This window comes from Myxocyprinus asiaticus, chromosome 11 (genome assembly GCF_019703515.2).
Source record: "Myxocyprinus asiaticus isolate MX2 ecotype Aquarium Trade chromosome 11, UBuf_Myxa_2, whole genome shotgun sequence".
NCBI classification, from domain to species: domain Eukaryota; kingdom Metazoa; phylum Chordata; class Actinopteri; order Cypriniformes; family Catostomidae; genus Myxocyprinus; species Myxocyprinus asiaticus.
In genome coordinates, this window is record NC_059354.1 from 2,654,708 (window position 1) to 2,680,047 (window position 25,340).

The window sequence follows — 25,340 nt, forward strand, 5'->3', positions numbered from 1 at the left end:
GAGACTAAAACACAGACCATCTTTTATTTTTTTATTTTTTTTAGTAAAATCAATCAGTCAGCCACAATGCAGAACACACCCACACAGAAATGATGGGGCGAGACTCTAGCACATTCAGAATGCAGAACACACACACACACACAAACACAGAAATGAATTTGTGAGACTACAATGCAGAGCTTTTTTTTTTTTTTTTTGTCAAATAAAAATCAATCAGCCTCTATGTGGCACATGCACATATGCTGTTCATATCTGTTTATTGCTGTTTGTTTTATTGACATTTTAATTCATTTACTCTATTGAGTTATTTCATTTTGATGTTTGATGTCTGAAACAAATAATAGGAAACAAAATGCTTTATGTCTTCTCTTCATAATACCTCATGTTTGACTGTAAGCATAATTAGCATTACTGCAAGAACTGACTTCACTGCAAGCTAAACTTTGACAAATACAGTAATAGTCTTTGATGGCCCATCTAAATCAATGGATCACTATAGCCACCTGTTGACTATAAGTGTTATTTCATGTCATGTCATGTTTTTACTTTTTTACCAGATGGCAGCAAATGTACCAAAAGCCTGACACAATCGGATATTTTCGTAATTTGTCATTTGTAATGATGTTTATGTCTTTACAGAAGTGAAATTAATATAAAGTGTTTTATTTTTATTTTTTAAAGTAAAATGTAATATAAAAAATCTAAGTCTAAATATCATCAAATTCCAGATGAAATGAAAAAGTTTAATGTAATGAATTTATTGAAATTTATTTCCTTTATAGAAAAACAATTCAATGTATGATTACCGTATCCGGGTTAAGGTGTCGGCCTGTAATGAACAGTAACCAAGGGTTAAAAAGGTGTGACGACTATGGAATAATTATTTTTAAGCGAGCACATCGTGCAGTTTTATTTGTGAACAAATTTGTTTGCTGAGTTTTGTGCAAAAAAAACAAAAACAAAAAAAAAAAAAGTACAAATGCTCAACTTTTGTTAAAAAAAGTTATGTTTACAGTTTGGTGAAATTTGTCTTTCATGGTTTCTGACTTAAAGGAATGGGATGTTTTGCTCATTCTGTTTTAATTGGTGTGAAGGCATATGGGAAAAACAATAACATACGTGCGCCCTCTAGTGTTCTTGGAAAAATTTGACTTCAAAACCCCTTCATAAGAAATGAAGCCTTAACAATTGTAGGTCAACCTGGTAATACCCAAAAGGACTATATTGTTTGGGAGCTCTTTTAATTGCTCATTTCCTACTTGCAGCCTATTGATTTGCTTTTCAGATTTATTCGATATTAAATATCTTTCTTTCTTTCTTTCTTTCTTTCTTTCTTTCTTTCTTTCTGTCTTTACACAGTTTAATCATCGTGTGAGTTTGTAATAGGTTCAACCGAAGTAAAATGCAAATGCAACCCTTAGGATTTAAAATGGTCTGTCACGTGATCGTTCTTATTTAATAACATTTTCCTGCGTGTTTCTCGGTTACCTTAACACTACAGTAGATCTGGAATGGTTGTGTGTTTACTCTCTGATTACAGGCTGTTGCCTGCATGATCTGCTGACGGACAACAAAGCAGCAGTACTCACTTTATCCACTAGATGTCAGTGGAGTAATGTAAATTCCATGACAGAAATATAATGTAATAGATGTTTAATTCTCCTGCTACCGTAGATATTGCAATCTTAGAAGATCTGGCGACAATAATAATAATAATAATAAATAAATAAATAAATAATAAAATGTAGAACAGTAGAAGGTATAAACATTCAAGTGTTATTTCCTACTTGTTACAGGCTACGTACAAACATGGAAAGCTGTCAAGGTCTTATTCACTGATATATTGGCAATGTTCAAGCCTATAAAAATATAAGTAAATACATTAAATTGACAATATTAATTGATTGGGATACACGATAAATACGAAAAGGACAGCGATTACAACGGCATTTCCCCAGCGTCACTGAGAAGCATCCTTAAGATAAAACATCCAAGGGAAGAGGAGAGGATGGAGGGAGGGATGCGTGATGATGACGTCAGTGATTCACCTGCAAAGCACTCCGTCGCATCAACTCACATGAACGGAGAGAGAGTTATTCACCGCTTTATTCATTCATCCTCCACCAGACCGTAATGTGGACTGGAGCGGAACAGAACAAACCTGAAAGGAATGAAAGCCGAACTTACGACGGAAACGTCCCGTGGTTCTGTTTAAGTTCGTGAATAATTCGTTAAGTCTGCACTTTCTCGCGCGATCACATACATGACCGTTAAAAGCACGCGCTCCTCTCATTTTATTTACAGATGACCGTAGCAGCAACAATGGCAGGCACAAGTATGGTCTTTTCCGATGTTGAAAGTTTTCTGGACGAGCACCCTGAATTACTAGAGGACTATTTAAACAGAAAAGGCAAGTATAGTATGGTGGAAAAGTGGCTCAAGACCCACCAAGCCACCAAAACTCCGGCGAACTCCAGCACGGAACCGGAGAAAGCGGCGAACGCCTGCAGTAAAGACAGCTGGGCGAGCAGAGGTGACGGGCTACAGAGACGAGCGTCGCAGAAAGAGCTGCGGAAAACATTCGCCCGGTCCAAAGCCATCAATGCCAATAGGACTTACGACGAGCACGTCAACTCTCGAGCCCAGGAGCCGTTGACCAGCATGAGGAGACGCGCTCTGCTGCGTAAAGCCAGCTCCTTACCCCCGACCACCGCGCACATCCTCTCCGCCCTGCTGGAGTCCCGGGTCAACATCCCTCAGTACCCCTCCACCGCAGTAGACTACAAATACCACCTGAAAGAGCACAACGAGAGGGAGTTCTTTCTGGAGCTCGTCAAAGACATCTCCAACGACTTGGATTTGACCAGTCTCAGCTTTAAGATTCTCGTGTTTGTGTGCATCATGGTGGATGCTGACCGGTGCTCGCTGTTCCTGGTGGAGGGACCGGCCAACAAGAAGACTCTGGTGTCCAAGTTCTTTGATGTGCATGCTGGAACGGCAGTGTTGCCCTCTCTGAGTAACTCAGATGAGGTGCAGGTTCCCTGGGGAAAGGGAATCATTGGATATGTGGCTGAACATGGGGAAACTGTCAACATTCCCGATGCATATCAGGTGAAGCAGTAAACAATACTTTTTCTAGTGCAAAATATTTAAGATTACTAATGCCATTTTCATCATCATTTGGAACCAATACTAATGGAATATACAATAACAAACCTATAGACACACACAAAAACTGAACCTAAAAACTGTGCGTAATGTGGTAGAAACTAAATGAACTGGTTTAAGGGCATAATATGATTGGACATGTCTGAATCAACATCCAACAAACTGAATTTTATGGATTAGATTAACTGCAGGTTACCACTTTGTACAGTGTTATAAATAATCTTAAAAATTTAGCAAAATGACGTGCTCTATCACCCATAAATGTTCATTCAAGCCTGTATAACTTTCTTTTTTCTGCGTAACTCGAGATGATACCTTTTAAAAGGAATGTTCCAGGTTCAATACAAGTTAAGCTCAATTAACAGCATTTGTGGCATAATATTGATTTCCTCAAAAAATTATTTCGAATTGTGCCTCCTTTATTTAAAATAAATAAATAAATAAAAAAAACTTAACTAAACAAAAACAGTAGTTACAGTATAGGTGCTTAATGGAAGTGAATGGGGCCAGTCCATAAAATCTAAAATACACATTAAAAAAAAAAAAGTATAGCCACAAGATGTAAACATTACAAATTTTAACATGATTTTAGTGTGTAAAAATTGCTTACTAACCTTACCCGTGTCAAGTTTAAACCAATATTACAACATTGTTGTCATGACAACAAAACCCTGAAATCCTGGTATTGAATATAACTTTACACAGAAAAGGTTAGTAGCGATTTTATCACACCGAATTCATGTTAACACGTATATTGTTTATGTCTTGTGACTATACTTTTGTAACAGCGAGTATTTTAATGTTTTGGATTGGCCCCATTCACATCCAGTGTAAAAGTCATTATGCTAATCAACATTATGTCACAAATGCTTTTGACTTGAGCTTTACTTGTATTGAACCCAGAATATTTCTTTAAGAATGTTGACGCTGCTCTTTTTCCATACAAAGAAAGACTTGTTTTGTGTTCTACGGAAGATAGAAAGTCATATAAGTTTGGAACAACATAAGATGAGTAAATGATGACAGGATGTAGATGTATGGGTGAACTGTTTCTTTAAATTAGTTTGCTGATATTAGCTGGCCCCATATGTAGTTTCCACTGGTCAGACTGATCTGGTTTGATGGTGGTCAGACTGGAATACCAGCTGGCCATCCAGCTAAACCAGCTGAATACCAGGTTTTTTGTTTTTTTTTATCTAGTAGGATTTTATTTGATTCTGAGAGGACTTTTAGGATTGATTTCAATATTTTGATAGAAATTCAATTAGCAATCCTGTACACATCCTTTAGGATTTTTCCACCGAGGCCTCTATGGCGAGGTCACTCACATTACATTTCCGCATAAAGATAATTACTTGTCGGATAGACAGTTGAGTATTTTATTGCCATCACTGATGATGATCTGGTTTGATTATTCTCTGGGATCCATAAAAGGCCTTAGTGAAATAATGAGTTGGGTAAGAGTATCTGTGTATTGATTAGTGAATCGATCAGCTCTGACAAACTTCAACTCTCCACTCTACAGTTCTACTCCTGATGATGATGATGATGTCAGCTCGCAGTTCTCTAATTAGTCTGTCAATCGGTGTTTCCTTTTTCATTTATCAAGCAGAGCAGATCATTGAAACTATATAATTTATACGCATAAACTCAGCATTTCAGCGACTGTTCCAACACGAGTTGGAAATATGGGTATGAATCAACAATGCAACAGATGCTCAGCAAAGATCAATTAACAATAAATAAATGGTAACATTTTATAAAATCTTTAATTTACATGTCATTAACAAGCATCACATACTGTCCCAGTAGTTTATGTACATTAAAATATGGAAAATATATTATTTCAAGTTCCATGACATTTGTAGCTGTTTATGTACATCTGTGTACATAATTTGTTAAGCATAATGTGATGGATAATGTTTGTTAAGTAAGGGATAATGTACAGTCAGCCAGTTGTTATCGCACAATAAACCCCAACAGGGTGATTCGTTAATTACACAGCTACTAACCAAATAAATAAATACATGGACATTGAATTTATTTGGTTGAAATAATGAAATTTGAGAAGAAAGTAATCGCTGAACAGCTGAAATCAACCTCCGGTTTGCGTTGGAGTTCTGTTGGTGTTTATTTTGTAAAAATGACCGTCTGACTCCTCAGTGTTCAGCCTATTACAAAACTACTTGCCAAATAAATAAATAAATGCACATGAAACATTGATTTGTGTTTGTAACACATCAGTGGAAAGGAGGAGGCGAGAACCAGCTTGATAATATAAATAATAGTTTAATTATAACCTAAAACAAAAGCACAAACACACGTGTCAGACAGCTGTCCGTAACTCTCTCTCTCTGACACATTGCCGTCTCCGGTCGGCCTTATCCCTCTCGGGCTTAATCAGCCTTATTAGGGGCCGGGTGTGCGGAATCACAACCCGGCCCTGCCCTCCGCCCTGCTACAGTGTTGAAATTATTTTATTAGATTTCTTGTAGAGATTGCACAGTGATCCGAGAAGCAGGAACAATGGTTTGCAATACCCGGGTGAGCGGTCTGATACGTGGATGTGCAGTAATTACAGAGCAATATCTGACCACTGGATGGCACCATTGACCAATCAGAATAGAGTATTCCAGAGAGCCGTGTAATATTGTATAATATTAGCTACAGTTGTATAAACTAGTTGTCACATTTTACTTTTTTTGTGTAGACACATACATCAGTTTTAATTACAAACCAAGTATTAAACATGTCCACCGTTATTGCGTCTGGAAAAAAAAAACAAAAAAACAGTTAATTTAACATGTTGACCTATAGTGGGGCATGTTGTCACACTATATGGGGTAAGTCGTCACAGTGGGAACCTGCCATTCAAGACCCCATTATAGGTGGTCAGAGGCATTTAAACAGTAAACCAGTTATGAACCACAAAACAAATCATGACACTGCACAAATATAAAAGGTAACATACAAAATTATCAAATGATTGTTTTGGCCAATTATTGTAATTAATAAATTGTATATGATTGGAGTATTTAAAACATGTGAGAGAACCTGCCCAATATACAGTAAATGTGACAATAACAACCTGACCTGACATATATGAAAAAATACTTAAAGGACTAAAGGAATTCACAGAAAGGTTAGTAAGTGATTTCATCACACTAAAATCATGTTAACACACATATTGTTTATGTCTTGTGTCTATACTTTTGAAACAGTGAGTATTTTAACATTTATGAATTGGCCCCATAGACTTCCATTGTAAGTGCCTCATGGTAACTTCGATTTTTGTTTTGTTTTTTATGAAAAGGAGGGACGAGTCAAAATACATTTTTGTGGTAATCAATATTATGCCACAAATGCTGTCCATTGAACTTAACTTGTATTGAACCCGGAATATTCCTTTCAGAGCTCAGTTCACATGTTTACCCAACAGCTATTATAAAATATGATGATATAGACATTTTTGTTTGGAGAGCAGAATGAACAAAAATTATCTTAAATTTAGAATGTTTGAACTAGGTGTTTGAAACCAACATACAAAACCTCTGCTTGACTTTTGACTCAAAATCATCTAGTTAATGAGGTACAGCCCTTGTGACAACTTCCCATGTGACAACAAGCCCTGTTCTCAATAATTAGAATATTATGTAATGTTAAAATGTAAGCTGCATCAGACAGAGCTACTGTGACAGGTATATAACCTGCAGCTGGAAAGAACTGCTCGGTGGAGTGGCCAGCTGAACCTGATAGTGTATTTAATTGTGTTTGCTAGGCAAGCATCATTATTACTATCACTCATATCTAAGGTTGGGGATTTGAACAAACCTTTAACCCTCCCTAAGTATTAAAGTTTGCAATGTAACTTGTTCCAAAACGTTTGTGATGCAAACATGAACGATACCCCAAATCATACTACCTGATCGGGCTTACGATTTTGTATGATTTTGCCACTCTGTGTTGAGAATGTCTGAAAATATCCATGTCCGAAAAAAATTAGAAGCTTCAAATTTGGCTTAATGTGGTAGTATTAAAATGAACTGATTTTATTCAAGTACAAAAAAAAAATATGTTAAGGTGTGAATCAACCTGACTACATTAGAAATTACACCTAAAATTTTTTTTTCAGGGTTAGGTCGGGAGGTCAACTGGATGTGACCATTTTTTACTACGTATATTCTGTCTTTTCAGGACCATCGTTTTAGTGATGAGATTGATAAACTCACTGGCTATAAGACCAAGTCTCTGCTCTGCATGCCCATAAGAAACAGTGATGGAGAGGTCATCGGGGTCGCACAGGCCATCAACAAGAGCCCCAATGGAGCACTCTTCACAGAAGATGATGAAAAGGTACTGATGCACACACTCTGACTTATTTTGTCAGGTAACTTAACAAATGTGAAAATTAAATGAAAAATGTTTGTCAACCTGACAAATTAGGTAACTCTAATAAAAGTAAAATATAAGGGTTAGACCAGGCAGAAATGAATCCTTGAGCTAACAATTGCAGATTACCACTTTTTTCAGTGTGGGTCTACTGTACATTTACATCTATAGGTAGCTGACATGAAATACTTTTGGGAAGTTGACATGTCCTGCTGTGTGACGTGCTGTACTCCATCTAAAACAGCATTTTGCTAATTATTTTATAATTATTATGCATGCAGCTTTCATGAAATCATATTGAGAGACTTCTAAAATTCATTTGTTACACCGCAAGACCATTTAAGATGAACTGATGAAGGCAAAAATGTGATTCAAAATGGTGAAAAAAAAAAACAATGTTGACAGGATCATATACAGTACACTCACCCTTATGCATTCATATAACTTTTAATCCAAAATCTTCAAGTTGATTATAAAATGGCCATGAACATGATATGCGTCAGCTACCCTTTAAGGAATGTTCCGGGTTCAATACAAGTAAAATAATAATTTCGACTCATCCCTCTTCTTTAAAAAAAAAAGTGAAAATCGCAGTTCATAAGCACTAAAAAACATAAAGCTTCCAAATTAAAGCCACAAGATGTGAACATTATACGTGTTATCATGTTTTTTTTCTTCCAAATAAACAAGGAACGAGTTGAAATTACATTCGTGGTAATCATCAATATGCCAGAAATGCTGTTAATTGAGTTTAACTTGTACCGAACCCAGACCATTCCTTTAAAGCATTTGGCAGATGCTCTTATCCAAAGCTATTAATAGTGCATTCAAGCTATACATTTTATTAGCACAGTGTGTGCATTCACTGGGAATCAAACATTGGTGTTGATTGTGCCATGCTGTAACGTGCAAGCTACAGATTTTAAATGTTTCTTTTCACCGATTAATTTCTTCCCTTGTGAAGTGCAGATTTCACACAGATGAACACATTTTTCTTTTGCATTTACAGCAGGTGTGTTTCCCAAAAGCATCATTAGCCAACCATGGTCTCAATTACATTGTAAACCTACATTTAAATGAGCTATTATCATTTGAGATCCATTTGATTTCCACAAAAGTTATTACTCCACCCCTTGCATAACGTCATTAACTATGTTGAACCAACCTGGTTTGAACGATGGATGTGCGACACAGCTACTACGGTTTCAGGAAACAGTTGTGACTAGCTATTTCATTTCTCCAACGTTGCATCGTACTATGGTGGTTAAGCAGTAAGTTACGTCATTGTACGGGAAACACACCCCAGGTAAGTGATCAGCTCTCAGGCCGATGAAGGCTAAAAGCTGGTTGTAAAGATGAAGCGAGAAGCAGTTTTTCCTTCTTAAGGTGAGGCTTTATTTTCCCCTCTCCGCGACACCACTTTACAGTTTACCTTTACGCACTAAACTAAACACTAACACACACTGCTTTCACAAATAAACTTCCACTACTAGAAAATCCTTGCTCTGGCTCGGCTCTGTCGTATCCAGTCTCTCTCTCAACTAAGTGCTGTGTCGCTCTATTTATGCCGCTCTCCCCGTGCTCACTGAAATTAGAGACAGGTGTTAGACATAATTTAGCTCAGGTGTAAGCGCCCTTACCACTTTCTCTCTCTCCGGAGAGATGCTTGACCACGCCCCCGCTGCCACATATCCCCACCGCCCGACTCAGGCTGGGGCGGCATCCGGCCTGCCTACCACTCCCCCCCATTCCTGGAAAGGAAGTCGGCGACAGCCATCTGCGCCCCCGGTCTGTGGACCACCTTGAACTTAAACGGCTGAAGAGCCAGATACCAACGGGTGATCCGGGCGTTAGTATCTTTCATGTGGTGGAGCCACTGGAGTGGGGCGTGATCCGAGCAGAGAGTGAAGGCCCGCCCCAGCAGGTAGTATCGGAGAGTGAGGACCGCCCACTTGATGGCGAGACACTCCTTTTCCACGGTGCTGTACTTAGTTTCCCTTAACGAGAGCTTACGGCTAATGTACAGCACCGGGCGCTCCTCCCCCTCCACCACCTGCGAGAGTACGGCCCCCAGCCCCCTGTCTGAAGCATCTGTCTGTAAAATAAAAGGAAGAGAGAAGTCAGGTGAATGTAAAAGCGGCCCCCCGCAAAGTGCAGCTTTAACTTGCGTAAACGCCTGTTGGCACTGCTCCGTCCACTGGACCGGATCTGGAGCTCCCTTTTTAGTGAGATCAGTCAGCGGGCTGGTGACGTCCGAATAATTAGGTACGAAACTTCTATAATAGCCAGCCAGCCCCAGGAACTGTCTCACCCCCTTTTTGGTCTTGGGTCTCGGGCAGGTCGCAATCGCTGCTGTCTTGTCAATTTGGGGACGCACCTGCCCGTGGCCCAAGTGGAACCCCAGATACCGTACCTCCACCCGTCCAATCACGCACTTCTTCGGATTCGCTGTGAGTCCCGCTCGGCGCAGCGATCTCAGAACCGCCCTCAGATGTTGCATATGCAGCTGCCAATCATTGCTATAAATGATGATGTCATCTAAATAGGCAGCAGCGTAGGTTGAATGCGGTCTGAGGATTCGGTCCATGAGACGCTGAAACGTAGCCGGGGCTCCAAACAAACCGAACGGAAGTGTCACAAATTGGTGTAAACCAAACGGTGTGGAGAAGGCGGTTTTCTCACGGGAAATTGTGTCAAGGGGATCTGCCAATAACCTTTCGTCAAATCCAATGTCGAATAAAAACGAGCAGTGCCCAACCGATCGAGCAACTCATCAACACAAGGCATTGGATATGCATCAAATTTAGACACCGCGTTGACTTTCCTGTAATCCACACAGAACCGTACAGACCCGTCGCTCTTAGGCACTAGAACGACTGGGCTGGACCAATCACTGTGGGATTCTTCTATTACCCCCATATCAAGCATCGCATCCAATTCTTCCCGAACAATTTTCTTTTTGTGTTCGAGTAATCGATAGGGGTGGCTACGTACCACCACCCCCGGCTCGGTCTCGATGTGGTGATGGATGAGGTTTGTGCATCCCGGTAGAGGGGAGTACACATCCGCAAACTCCTGTTGCAACCTAGCAACCTCCGCGAGTTGGCTCAGTGAAAGGTGGTCTCCGCATATGACAGGGGTGAACTGTTTATGTTTTGAACTCACCTCCGGTCCGAGCTCCGCCTTCTCGGGAACTACCGTGGCCAACGTCACGGGAACCGCCTCCCTCCACAATTTCAGGAGATTGAGGTGGTATATTTGACGAGCGTCCCTCTATCGGTCCGTTTAACCTCATAATCGAGATCTCCCACTCGTCGTGTGACCTCAAAGGGTCCTTGCCACTTGGCGAGTAATTTAGAGCTCGATGTGGGAAGCAATACAAGCACTTTATCTCCCGGTGCAAATTCCCTTAGCTGAGTTCCCCTGTCATACAGTCGGCGCTGTCGTTCTTGAGCTTGGAGCAAATTCTCCTGTGTTAGTTGTCCCAAAGTGTGGAGTTTTGCTCTAAGATCAAGAACGTGCTGAATTTCATTTTTACTGTTTGAAGGTCCTTCCTCCCCGGCCTCTCGCAATACATCAAGCACGCCGCGTGGGCGTCGCCCATACAGCAGCTCGAATGGGGAGAAGCCAGTGGAGGCTTGCGGGACCTCTCGTACTGCAAATAAAAGAGGGCCGAGCCATTTATCCGAATTTCTAGCATCATTGTGCACGAACTTACGAATCATGTTTTTGAGGGTTTTATTAAATCGTTCCACCAGGCCATCCGTTTGAGGATGGTATACACTGGTGCGAATCGATTTAATATTTAACAACTCGTACAGTTCGCGTAGTGTCCGTGACATAAATGTTGTGCCCTGATCGGTGAGGATTTCTTTCGGAATCCCCACCCGGGAGATTATTTTGAAGAGTGCCTCCGCAACACTGCGTGCTGAGATGTTGCGAAGAGGCACTGCTTCCGGATATCGCGTTGCATTGTCCACTAGGACCAATACAAAGCGATGTCCGCGTGCTGACCGTTCTAATGGCCCGACGAGGTCCATTCCAATTCTCTCAAAGGGGACCTCGATCAGAGGGAGAGGGAGCAATGGCGCTTTTGGGGTGGCCGGTGGGTTAACCAGCTGGCATTCGCGGCATGCCGCACACCACCTGCGGACATCGCCACCAATGCCCGGCCAATAGAAACGGGCTATTAGACGGTTCAGTGTTTTTCTTTCTCCTAGGTGACCCGCCATGGGATTATAATGAGCCGCCTGGAATACCATTTCCCGACGGCTCCTTGGAATCAAAAGTTGGGTTGTATCCTCTTTGGTCCGAGTGTCCTGTGTCACTCGATACAACCGCTCATTTATAATTGCAAAATAGGGGTATGAAAGGGCGATGTCAGGCTGGAGTCGTTGACCATCAATGACTCTCACTTGGTCAAAGGCGTGTTTGAGGGTTTCGTCTCACGACTCCATCAGGGAATTCCCTGAGAAGGGGAGGGGCCGCAGCCTCTCCCCCTCTCTCGTCATCATGACGTGGAGCTGTCGAGAACGGCCCCGGCTCCGCCTCCCCTGCTAGAGCATCGCACATCACGCATCTCCCTATTTTCATACAGGACACATCCGCGCAAATTCCCTTTAATAAAATTCTAAAATCAGGCCAATCAGTCCCCAAAATCAGCGGATGGGTGAGGCGGGAACTAACCGCGGCCTCCACTCTATGCTTTTTCCCCCGAAATTTAATTGTCAGGGTCACCACCGGATACTTGTGAATATCCCCATGTACACATTTCACCTTCACCGTTTTGGTTGTGACCAATGCCTCGGGTTGAACCAGGCGTTGGTGGATAGTGGTTTGATTACACCCGGTATCCACCAACGCTTGGTGAGTACCCCCCTTGACACTTACCGGTATCCGGTACGCTCCGGCCCGGTCGGGGGCAGCCTGTGGGAGGTCAGAGACCCACACCACCGTCCCCAGCTCCATCAGAGGGCACTGATCTCGGAAGTGGCTCGGGTCTCCGCACCTCCAGCAGGCCGGCCCAGGCGCTACGCCCGCACTTGCGTCGGCGGGCGCCCGCCCCCCCCCTGAGGGGGAGAGCGGCGGGGCATTGGAGTAGGGGAAGGTGTCGCCTCCCACACCCAGGGAACTGGTCTCAGGGTCTGAGTTCCTCCTTGTCTGCGTGGGGCAGGAACGGGACCTGGAGAGAGAGCAGACGAGAAAGAGAGAGGGGAGGGGGAAGAAACAGAGGGAGGAGAGAAAACGTAGGAGGGATCTTCCGCCCTCGGGATCGCCGCCATGTGTTCCTCCGCAAGTTGGATAGCTTCCTCCAACGAAGCCGGGCGGTGGCACTGGACCCACTCTGCCGTCCCTTTTGGCAGTCGAACTATGAACTGTTCCAGTACCACCTGGTCGATAATTCCCTGGACGTCGCGATCCCCCGCTAGCAGCCGTCTTCGGCAGGCGTCACGGAGCCGCTGGGCAAAGGCAAACGGGCGGTCGGAGCTTTCCAACTTCAAGCTCCGGAAGAGTTGACAACTTTCCTCCGGAGTGCGACCAACCCGTTGCAAGATGGCTCTTTTTAGATCTCCGTAGGCCAGGAGGCTCGACGCTGGCAGTTGTTGAGCCGCGAGCTGGGCTTCCCCGCACAATAGTGGGATCAATCGGGCTGCCCATTTGCCGAGCGGCCAGCCCCAGATCTCGGCGGTCCGCTCAAACAAATCCAGGAAGGCCTCGGGGTCGTCCGCCGCCCCCATTTTCTGTAATGCTGGCGGGGTAATGGCGTGGGTGTGTCCGGGGTCGCGGCTGAGGATGCCCCCTGGCTGAGGAGGCTCCGGATCGCCTGCTGGTCCTCGGCTTGAGCATGCATGAGCTCGACAAACTGGCAGTCTTGATCTTGTCGGAACTCAAGCAGCGTTTGTTGGTGGTTCTGATGTAGGCTGGCGAGGGCTTGGAGGATCTCCGCCAACTGGGAGGACTCTACGGGACAACCTCCATCCATCTTCGACCCAAACTTCAATCCCGGGTTTCGGCACCAGTGTAAAAGATGAAGCGAGAAGCAGTTTTTCCTTCTTAAGGTGAGGCTTTATTTTACCCTCTCCGCGACACCACTTTACAGTTTACCTTTACGCACTAAACTAAACACTAACACACACTGCTTTCACAAATAAACTTCCACTACTAGAAAATCCTTGCTCAGGCTCGGCTCTGTCGTATCCAGTCTCTCTCATGACTAAGTGCTGTGTCGCTCTATTTATGCCACTCTCCCCGTGCTCACTGAAATTAGAGACAGGTGTTAGACATAATTTAGCTCAGGTGTAAGCACCCTTACCGCTTTCTCTCTCTCCGGAGAGATGCTTGACCACGCCCCCGCTGCCACACTGGTATTCAGAGCACTAAAAAAAAACTGACCAAATTCAGTCTGTGATTAACTGAATGAGCTAACACTGAATCACAAACATTGCGAAACCCTCTATGCACGCCCACAGAAGCACTACTATATATATATTTTTTTTACATTTGCTAAAATATCTGGATTTTTCATCATAGCCAATTTATATTTAAAAGAAAATTAAACAGACATTGTTCATAACAATTGAAAAGAAAAATTGTTCGCATTTAGTAACCCTCATAACTTTGTGGCCCATATTATTTTCTTTCTTCCATGAAACACAAAATATTTGTCAGAATGTCCAAGCCGCTTTTTTTCATGCAATTAAAGTGGATGGTTATATATACTGCCAAGCTCCAAAAAGTACAAAAAAGCAGTGTAAATGAAGACAATACCACTTGCTGTGCACTATATTCCAAGTTGTTGTTCAATGATAATCGTTCCCTCTGCTGAAGATCTCAAATTGAGGTTTGTGCATGTGTTCAATTAAATAATGGAACTTTTAGATATGTCAGGGCAGGTTTGATGTCATTGACGGCAAACATCATTGGTTCTCGCATGTCACCTGACCGATCACAACGCGACCTCAGATGTGATTTGAGAGTTATGGTGGTGGGGAAGATTATCAGTAAACAATGACTTACATTTTGGTTCATCACAGAAAGCTTTTATATGGATTTAGAAAATAGAGTCGTATGAACGACTTTTTTGATAGCTGTATAGTGCTTTTTTGGAGCTGCCCAGTATAAATCACCATCCACTTGAAAAAACAGCTCAGACATTCTACCTAACATCTCCTTTTGTGTTTCACATATTACACATGAAATGACATGAAAGTGACTAAACAATGACAAAATATTCATTTTTGAGTAAACTAACCCTTCCAAAATACCCTAACGGAATATTTTATCTCTAAGCAGAAAACTTGAAATTCAGTCCATGAAACTGAAAATGCTGCATTGTCAACATGACAGTGAAAGTTGTAGTGTTGCACTGACATCACAAACTGTGTGCTTATGTAATGACCCTGTCATTGGATAACTGTGGGTAGTGTTCATGTCTGTCTGTGTAAAGCTGAATAGTTCGTGTTGGCATCAGTTGCCCTTGACATCATTTGTTCTGGGCTAAGAAAGCGGTCAGCACGCTGTGCTATCATTAAAAAGAAATAAAGTGTCTCATTAATGTTGACCTTGAGTAACAATGAAGACTGTATAAACACAGAAGCAGTTCTCATATGGCAGAGTCATTAATCAGGGGCTGCTGCTGAAATCCCTGTGCCCGCACCACTCTGTTTACAGGAGCTCGAGTGACACAGATAATACAACATCTTTCATGGGGAATAGGCGGAGCCTGTCTCTGAAATGCATATGCATGTACTGTACATACAGTATACTACACTGCCAAGGGAAAGCCTCACTTTTCTTTATCTCTGTTATTCTTTACTTACTAATGTACCTAGCACTTACCATATTTTTGGACATGTACCATGTGTAGATGTGTTGTACCATGGAGTACTAGGTAAAGGCTCAATGACCAAATATAATGACCAGGACGATGAAAATAAATAAATAAATAAATTGTATTCATCTTGGTTTTAGACGTTTTAAAAAAAATGTCAATTTTCAACAAAAGTTTTGATTTAATGACTCTAAAAATGTGAAGTGATGTAAACATCAAGTCAAACTGGCTTCCTGCATGTTGGTTATGCCACACTGACTTTGATTTAATGCACTAAAAAAATGTTTTGGTGGTGAAGTTAATATATCAGAACAGACAAGTAATAATTAATGCTTCCTAATACTAATAATACTTTCTACACAAGTTAGTTCATGTGTGAACTAGAAAATATTAAGTAAATTCTACATTTGTACTCGATTGCAACATGTAGAAAGTAATGCTATACAAATATTATATATGATTGTTTGTTATCTTTACAATGTGTCCTCAAGTATTTATCCTAATGTAGAATACCTTGTAATATGTATTTGCTGATTTGAACACATTTTACTGGTAAATAAAATAATTAAATTTAACTTTTCGGAGCTGGTGTTCCTGCTATATTGAAACAAAGCGCAAAAACTTGCGAAAGAAATTGTAAATCTTAAGTAATATTTAGTGAATCTTACTAGTCTTTTTTCAGTGTGGACACATGTTTTTCAAATTTGAATAATATTTTAAAATTAAACTAATTAACTACTACTATAAAATAATTGTAATCATATATTATTCATATTAAGAATTTATTAAAGGGATAGTTCTCCCCAAAATGAAAATTCTCTCAGTAAATGGGGCCAATGTTTGGAGGGTTTAAAAACATTGTAAACCTGTATAAGTTCTACTAACTGAATACCTTTACTTTTACAAGTTTCAAAACTTAAATCTCAAGTATGCATAACTTGTTTTTCTCAGAAACTATAAATTAAAAAAAAAATGATTTTGGTCCAATCAAAATATGCAATGTTTATTTTAATTAACCACAACTCAAAATTTAAAGTTCTGCAAATTTAATATATTTATACAACTTAAAAAATATGTTTTTGAAATCATGAATATGCTTTGTATTAACTTAAGCCATGTTAACTTGAAATGTGCTAGTAGAATTACTTACAAATGTTTTGCAATGACCTTTTTTTTTCACATTAAGTTTCCTTAAATGTGACAATTTTGCAACTTAAACATAAAAATAAATAAATAAAAAATAAGCAAACATAGTAAACATATTTCATATAAAAAGACAAGGTACAGTTATTGACAAAACATGAGGAACAACACTGAAAAAAAACACATTTGACAGCGACAGGATAAATTGTCTACAGCTGCATTAGTGTTGCACATCCTTTAACGTTAAAACCTTATAAAGCCACCTGTCTTTAAAACTCTTTTGGGTAACTCAGATCCATTGCATAAATCAGTCCAAATGTAAAAAGAAATCAGAAAAGCCTGGGCAGGAAGGGTAATGACTTCACTTTCAAGAACAATGAAATTTCTGACCAGATTGTAGTGAAATGCAGCATGCTGTTAACAGGGCAACTGGTGAATATCCAACATTTAGCTCTTCTGAATCTTCTGCCATGAAAAGCAGAAATAGAAAAAAGTGGCAAAATGAAAGAACATTTTATTAAAATCTGTTTCAAAATACACATCTACATAAAAGAATAGTTCACACAAAAATTGTGTCATTATTTACTCACTTGTTCCAGACCTGTAATACATTTTTCTTCCATGGAAGACAAAAGCTTTGTTTAGTTTTTTGTTGTTGTTGTTGTTTTTAAGGATAGTTCCCCCAAAAATGAAAATACTCTCATCATTTACTCACCTTCATGCCATTCCAGATGTGTATGACTTACTTTCTTCTGCAGATCACAAACAAATATTTATATAAATTTTTAATCTATATCTTTTGAAGTGATCCAGTTGGTTTTATTGTAGGTGAGAACAGACCAAAATATAATGAATTTTTCACTATAAATCTCCTTGGCGATCATGATTTCAAGCTCGATTACACTTCCTATAGCGCCATCTAGCACTGTACAAATACATTAGTAGTGATAATTAGATAGTGCTTAGAGATTGCAATGGCAAGTTGTACAGTAAAAAAAGGGTTTTATTTTGGTCTGTTCTCACCCAAAACCAAATAGATCACCTCAGAAGACATTGATTAATCCACTCATGTCAAATGGATTACTTTTATCAACTATCATTCACTTGAATTGAATGGACCATCAGAGCTGAAATATTCTTTTAAAAATCTTAATTTGTCATACACATCTGGGATGGCATGAGGGTGAGTAAATGATGAGAGAATTTTCATTTTTGGGTGAACTAATCTATACGACTCCAGTGTTTCAATATATATCTTCTGAAGTGATAGATAAAAAAAGGACTTAAATATTGTTCTGTTTCTCACCCACACCTGTCATATTGCTTCTGAAGATATGGATTTAACCACTTCAGTCTTATGGATTACTTTTATGCTGCCTTTACGGGCTTTTTGGTGTTTTACAATTTTGGTATCCTTTCACTTACATTGTATGGACCGACAGAGATATTCTTTTAAAAATCTTGTGTACAGGAGAAAAAATTCATACACACCTGGGATGACATGAGGGTCAGTAAATGAGAGAAGTTTTATTTTTGAGTGAACAATCCCTTTAAGTTTGGGACAGGCTCAAATTATTCTGTGTAAAATCAAGGTCTGTTGAACCACAGAACAATATTAAACAACTAAGACCATAATACCTTTAGGTAACGAATTAAGAGAATCTCAGCAAGTTCACCAGAAGTCTTTTCCGACTCCAATGCCTTCTGGCGAGATATAAAGTCATCGGCGAAGACTGTGTCGATCAAGAGCTGCATATGTGTGTTTGCTCAATTCTGGTTTGTAAAGTGCTACTCAGCAAACACCTGAAACAGAGAGATAAGAAAGGCTAGTTACATTCACAATGGATTGAAAGACATCCCTACAAATTATCAAACATGTGCATTTACACAACAGTTTTACCTGGACATTTTTATTTCTCTTCAAATTGCTTGGCAGTCAAACAATATCTAAGTTATAAAAAATGGGGGAAACCAATTAATTCCAATGTTGCCCATTTAGATCAATTAAAGAAATATGGCTATTTTACAGTAAACACGCATGCACGCACACACACACGCACACACACACACACACACACACACACACACACACACACACACACACACACACAAACACTTGTTACGTCGAAAACTTGTACCATGCAAACAACAAAATACATCCACCTTGTTCAAACTAGGGTGGGAAAGTAGTCCAAACAAGTACTTTAAGCTCTCAATATTCTTTAGTATGGGAGAAAAACGAATAGCCTATAAGTCTATCAGTTACATTACCCAACAGTAACCTTAAAAAAATTAATTTAATCTAAGGAATCACAGGCTAACTCCACTAAACAAAAATTCCTCAATGATAAAATGCTTGTAAAATGTAGAAATTGTACCTCTGTCGATACACCGAGGAGCTGCTTAAGTTAAGCACACGCTGCATCATTTAAAATAATGTCCTGTAGACCAGGGGTACTCAATTAAAGTTCCAAGAGGTCCGGTCTCTACATTTCCTTCCAGCAAAGGTCCGGATAGTATGCAGCTTACATGGTGTCAGTAGTTATATGGCCACGAAATTATGTATCTTTTTTTAAATATTTTTTATAACTTGCCATGTTGACAGCAGTAGTACTTTGTAAGTTTAAAAAAAAACAAAAAACAAAAAAAAAATACTGATGAGGGCATTGGGGGCCCAGAGACAGCTGGTGGGGTCTGAGAGATCTTTTCTACCAAAAGATTAAAATATTTCATCAAGACTTCATCGGTCGAGGGCATTTGGATGTGAACAGCAACAGTTTGTTTTGAAGCTGAATGACAGCAGTCCAGTTTTGTTGAAATATTTTTACATTCAGAATCTATACCTGTGTATGGGACATAGGAGGCCTTTTGACAGATAAAATACTGTGGGTTCAGGGGTGTCCCCTGAGAGAAAATGTATAAAAATGTAAAAGCCTGAGTGGACCATTTTTATATTTTCCTTAAAGTGAGAATCTACTAACAACAAATAAATAATTTACATAACAGTGAAGCATTAAATATCTGTTTGATTAATTTAAGGATAAATAGGCTTTCTTTGCCATGATGACATCTCTGCTTAATTTTCACAAAATTAGAGCAAAAATCTGTTTATTATGAAAGGCTCCTAACATGCTGATTAATGAAGCTAAATTTAGATGGAAAATATTTTATAGTCTAAAGGCGGCACGTTAACTTTTCCTGACACAAACCTGGCTTAGCTGAACCAGCTGAATCACACATCAGACAGATGAAGATAGTTCCCTATCTGTCACTCACTCGACGTTGTGTCGATGTAGTGACACTAGGGGGTCACTCTTGGGAGCCCAAGACACCTCTGGTCTTTGATAAAAGGCCAATGAAAATTGGCGAGTGGTATTTGCATGGCACTCCCCTGGATATACAGGGATAAAAGGAGCTGGTATGCAACCACTCATTCAGATTTTCTCTTCGGAGCCGAACGGTCATGTTCATTGAGCTGAATTCTATTGTTCATTCACCTCTGCTGGATCTGACGCCGCATTTCAGCGGCTTCTCCCTCCTCTGCACTGGTGCACTGCAGAGAACGACCCTGGGCGCTTCGGCAGAAAGCAAGAGAGTATATTTTCTGAAAGAGCTTTTTTCCTCTAAAAGAGTATATATTTCTCTAAAAGAGCGGCACACATGGAATGTCTTTTTAAAGACGTGTCTTTTTAAAGATGCCATTCCGATTGTGTGTTATTCCTGGTTGCGGTCGTTATTTCTCAACTTCGGATGGTCATGATCGCTGTCTTTCGTGTCTGGGCACGACCCACACAGAGGCAGCGTTTGTGGATGGTTCATGTTCTCATTGCGAGAACATGACTACGGCAACGTTGCGGTCGCGGCTTGCTTTCGTAAGAACCCAGCGGCTCCCCACCTCGGCCCTTCTACCTACAGGTATGAGGCCAGCGCGGTTAGCACTGGGGGCGATTTGGGGACCCCAATGGGATCGTCTCCACCGGGTATCCCCCCGTGGACCTCCCATTCCCCGGCTTTTCTGCCCCAATCGGGCTTCCAGATGAGTTCACCGGCTCATCTCACGGCGAGTCTGGCTTCTTGTTCGGAGCCTGCGAAGATGATGAGCTCTCGAGCGCAGCATCGGAGAGCGGGCTTGTCCAGTCGGACGCAGAAGCCTCAGCTGGGCTTCCCCCCTTGGGGACGATTGCCTAGTCACAGGCCGATGCCGAAATGATGGACATGCTTTCCCGGGCGGCCGCGAGCGTCGGGTTAGAGTGGAACCCTCTGCTCTCCGCTAAACCCTCGCAGCTTGATGATTGGTTCCTGGGCTCGCAGCGCTGCTCAAAGCAGCCATACCACGCTCCAGTGCCATTCTTCCCGGAAGTGCATGAGGAGCTAACGAAATCGTGGGAGGCACCTTTTACTGCCCGGCCCTGATTCCGCAGTTCCCCCGCTCTCACTACCCTCGATGGCAGGGCGGCCAGGGGCTATACACCGATTCCCCCGGCGGATAAGGCGCTCGTGGTGCACCTATGCCCGCAGAGCGCCGCCACCTGGCGCGGACGCCCTAAGCTCCCGTCTAAGCCCTGTAGGCTCACATTGTTCCCAGACGGCTAAAGCCTACAGCGCTGCTGGACAAGCCGCCTCTGCCCTGCACGCCATGGCTCTCCTGCAGGTCCACCAAGCCAAGGCGTAGAAAGAACTTCACAAGGGTAGTTCCGCCCCAGATTTGATGCAGGAACTGCGCTAGGCGACCGACCTCTCTATCCGAGCGACGAAGGTCATGGCGCGGTCTCTCGGGCGAACGATGATCACACTAGTAGTCCAGGAGCACCACCTTTGGCTCAACCTGGTCGAGATGGGTGAGGCCGACAAGACACGGTTCCTTGCTGCCCCCATTTCCCAGGCTGGCCTATTTGGCGACACCGTCGAGGATTTTGCCCAGCAGTTCTCGGCTGTGAAGCAGCAGACGGAGGCAATCCGGCACATCCTGCCCCGGCGCGGCTCAAGATCCCACACCCTGTCTGCTCATCGCCAAGGGCGTCCCCCTGCGGTGACTACACCGGCTCCGCCGCAGCCCGCCCCTTCGGCCCGGCCCCTGCGTGGAGCCCGGAAAATCATTTGTTGCCTTTTTGTTTGATTTCGCCCAACAGTACCAACGGTACCCAACAGTTCAGCAAAAGAGCAGCTTCCTTCCTCCCTGGGTCACATACCCGGTGTGCACGGTCATCACCACGACTACCGTCCACGGGTTTTTTCTTGCAGGATTGACGCTCCAGCGGTGGTATTTCCACCCCTGAGCACACAGCTGCCCCCGATGTGGCAGTCTCCATGGGTTACGAGGACAGGCCTCTTCCTCCCCTGTCTCAGGCTGTTCCGGGGTGGTCACAAGGAGCCAGGTAAGTGCTTTGATGTCCCTAGACTCGTCCCTAGATCATGATGTGGTGTGGCACCTTGAGCTCCGCCCTGCCGCGAGGCCCCACCTACCGGTATGTCCGACGACGTTGTCCCCTTGGTCCCCCTTGCACGGAACTTGGACGCATGGCTTGCACTTGATAGAACCTGTCCCTCCAGCCGAGATAAAGAAGGGGTTTTACGGCCCCTACTTCATCGTACTGAAAAAAGGCAGTGGGTTGCGGCCAATCTTGGACCTGCGAGTACTGAAAAAAGAAGCGTACACAGCCTTACACAGACTCCCGTTCAAGATGCTGACGCAAAAACGCATTCTGGCGAGCATCCGGCATCATGATTGGTTCGCGGCTGTAGACCTGAAGGATGCGTACTTCCACGTCTCGATCCTTCCTCGACACAGACCCTTCCTGCAGTTTGCATTCGAGGGTCAGGCGTATCAGTACAAAGTCTTCCCTTTCGGCCTGTCCCTGTCTCCTCGCGTCTTCACGAAGGTCGCAGAGGCTGCCCTTGCCCCGTTAAGGGAGGTGGGCATTCGCATTCTCAACTATCTCGACGACTGGCTAATCCTAGCTCACTCTCAAGACATGTTGCGTGCACACAGGGACCTGGTGCTCTCACACCTCAGCCGACTAGGGCTTCGGGTCAACTGGGAAAAGAGCAAGCTCCTCCCGGTTTAGAGCATCTCTTTTCTCGGTTTGGAGTTGGACTCAGTCTCCTTGACAGCGCGCCTTACGAACAAGCGCGCCCAGTCAGTGCTGGCCTGTTTGAAGGCTCCTGGAGCATATGGCATCCTCGGTGGTGGCCACCTCGCTCGGGTTGATGCATTTGAGGCCGCTTCAGCACTGGCTCCAGACTCGAGTCCTGAGATGGGCATGGCACCACAGGACACATTGCGTGGTCATCACGTCGGTCTGTGGACAGGCCCGCGACTGCATTGACACATCAACTGCCTCGAGTTATTGGCAATTCCGCTTGCCCTGCGGAGGTTTCGGCCGTTGATCCAGGGCAAGCACGTGTTAGTTCGGACAGACAACATGGCAACGGTAGCATATGTCAACTGCCAAGGTGGTCTGCGCTCTCGCTGTATGTCACAACTCGCCCGCCGTCTCCTCCTCTGGAGTCAGCAGCACTTCAAGTCGCTGCGAGCCACTCACATCCCGGGCAACCTCAACACTACAGCGGACGCACTGTCACGGCAGGTTACTCTCAGGGGAGAGTGGAGACTCCACCCTCAGGTGGTCCAGCTGATTTGGAGTCGATTCAGACGGGCACAGGTGGACCTGTTTGCCTCCCAAGAATATTCCTACTGCCCGCTCCGGAACGCCCTCACCGAGGCTCCCCTCGGCATACAGCTGACCCCCTGGCCTATGCAAATATGCGTTTCCCCCAGTGAGCCTACTTGCACAGACCCTGTGCAAGGTCAGGGAGGACAAGGATCAGGTCATCCTGTTAGCATCCTACTAGCCCACCCAGACGTGGTTCTCGGACCTCACGCTCCTCTGAGGAAGGACCTTCTTTCTCAGGGACGGAGCACCCTCTGGCACCCGCGACCAGACCTCTGGAATCTCCATGTCTGGCTCCTGGATGGGACGTGGAAGACCTAAGCGGTGGTAGACACGATCACTCAGGCTAGGGCCCCCTCTACGAGGTGCCTGTATGCATTTAAGTGGCGTCTGTTTGCTAAGTGGTGTTCTTCCCGACGGGAAGACCCCCAGAGATGTGCAGTCGGATCAGTGCTTTCCTTTCTGCAGGAGAGTTTGGAAGGGAGGCTGTCCCCTTCCACCTTGAAGGTGTACGTTGCCGCCATAGTAGCACACCACAACGCAGTCGACGGTAAGTCCTTAGGGAAGCACGACCTGATCATCAGGTTTCTAAGAGGCACCAGGAGGCTGAATCCCTCCAGACCGCACCACGTCCCCTCATGGGACCTCTCAGTAGTTCTTCAGGGTCTAGAGAGAGCCCACTTTGAGCCTTTGCAGTCAGCTGAGCTTATGGCACGCTCCTTGAAGACTGCCCTCCTGACTGCGCTCACTTCCATCAAGAGGGTAGGAGACCTGCAAGCGTTCTCTGTCAGCGAAACGTGCCTGGAGTTCGGTCCGGGTTACTCTCACGTGATCCTGAGACCCCAACCGGGCTATGTGCCCAAGGTTCCCACGACCCCTTTTAGGGACCAGGTGGTGAACCTGCAAGCGCTGCCCCAGGAGGAGGCAGTCCCAGCCCTGTCGTTGCTGTGTCTGGTGCGCGCTTTACGCATCTAATTGGATCACACGCTGAGCTTTAGAATCTCTGAGCAGCTCTTTGTCTGCTTTGGTGCACAGCGGAAAGGAAGCGCTGTCTCCAAGCAGAGGATCGCCCACTGGCTCATTGACGCCATAACTACGGCATATCACGCCCAGGACATGCCGCCCCCAGTAGGGCTACGAGCCCATTCTACCAGGGGTGAGCAGCTTCCTGGGCCCTGGCCAGGGGTGCCTCTCTAACAGACATTTGCAGAGCAGTGGGCTGGGCAACACCAACCTCCGGGTGGAACCGGTTTCGTTCCAGGTAGTGGCACGCAATACAAGCGGATAAGCCCGGGATAGCCGGCCGAGTGTATCGCTTGCACATAGCGCCTTCCACCTCCTTTTGAGCTGAAGATGTGCGCCATTAATTCCCAGTAGTGTTCACAAACTTTGTTCCCTGGTTGACTTCCTCCAAGCCCTGTGGCAGTCGAGTTTTCGGAGAGACTCGTTGCTGGCCCAGTACACGTACTAACTAAGAGTCCTGTTCTGGGGTAGGTGCTCCGCATGTGGCGGTTCCCTGTAAGGCTAACCCCATGCGATATATATCTTCCGCTAATTCGTTTCCCTGTTGGCAAACTGCGTCTTCCTTGGGCAGAGCCCCTCTGCCCCAGTCTCCATGTTTGTCGTAACTCCTCCCCCATTGGGTAGGATCTACCTTGAAGACTCTCCACATGGTTTGGAAAGACCATGTGATGTATCCTTCCACTTAAATATCCACCCCCTCTCTTTGGGCGAGGTGTGGTCTCCGCTGTGTCTTCCCCTTGGGAGGGACACCCCCCGACTAGATCTGGTGGCCCAGTCGGATCCTTTTTTAGGGAGTGGAAAAAAGAGAAGGGGAAAAGAGGCCACGACTGGGTTAAGCCTGTCTCTATCTCTTGGGTAGTCAGCTTGTCCCCAAAAGGGCCGTTCGACACTCATAACTATGTTGGGGGAGGTTACGTGTCGACCTGGTGTGCTGGCTATGAGGCACACAATAGTCTGCCCACCACACACCGCCAGTTCACGTAACACAGTTCAGCCAATTGTGGCGTTTCATATAGGGACCCCTAGTGTCACTAAATCGATACAACATCAAGTGAGTGACAGATAGGGAACGTCATGGATACTTGTTAACCTCTGTTCCCTGATGGAGGGAACGA

General features: G+C 43.7%; 1 protein-coding gene across 1 annotated transcript in view; it reads left to right on the top strand.

Moving 5' to 3' along the window:
• Positions 1-2,322: 2,322 nt before the first annotated feature.
• LOC127448343 (dual 3',5'-cyclic-AMP and -GMP phosphodiesterase 11A-like) overlaps positions 2,323-25,340 on the top strand; it is a 183,801-nt gene continuing 160,783 nt past the window's right edge. The window contains exons 1-2 of the mRNA XM_051710790.1: positions 2,323-3,111; positions 7,363-7,521. Coding sequence (XP_051566750.1) covers positions 2,323-3,111; positions 7,363-7,521 — 948 coding nt within the window. The remainder of the gene's footprint in view (positions 3,112-7,362; positions 7,522-25,340) is intronic.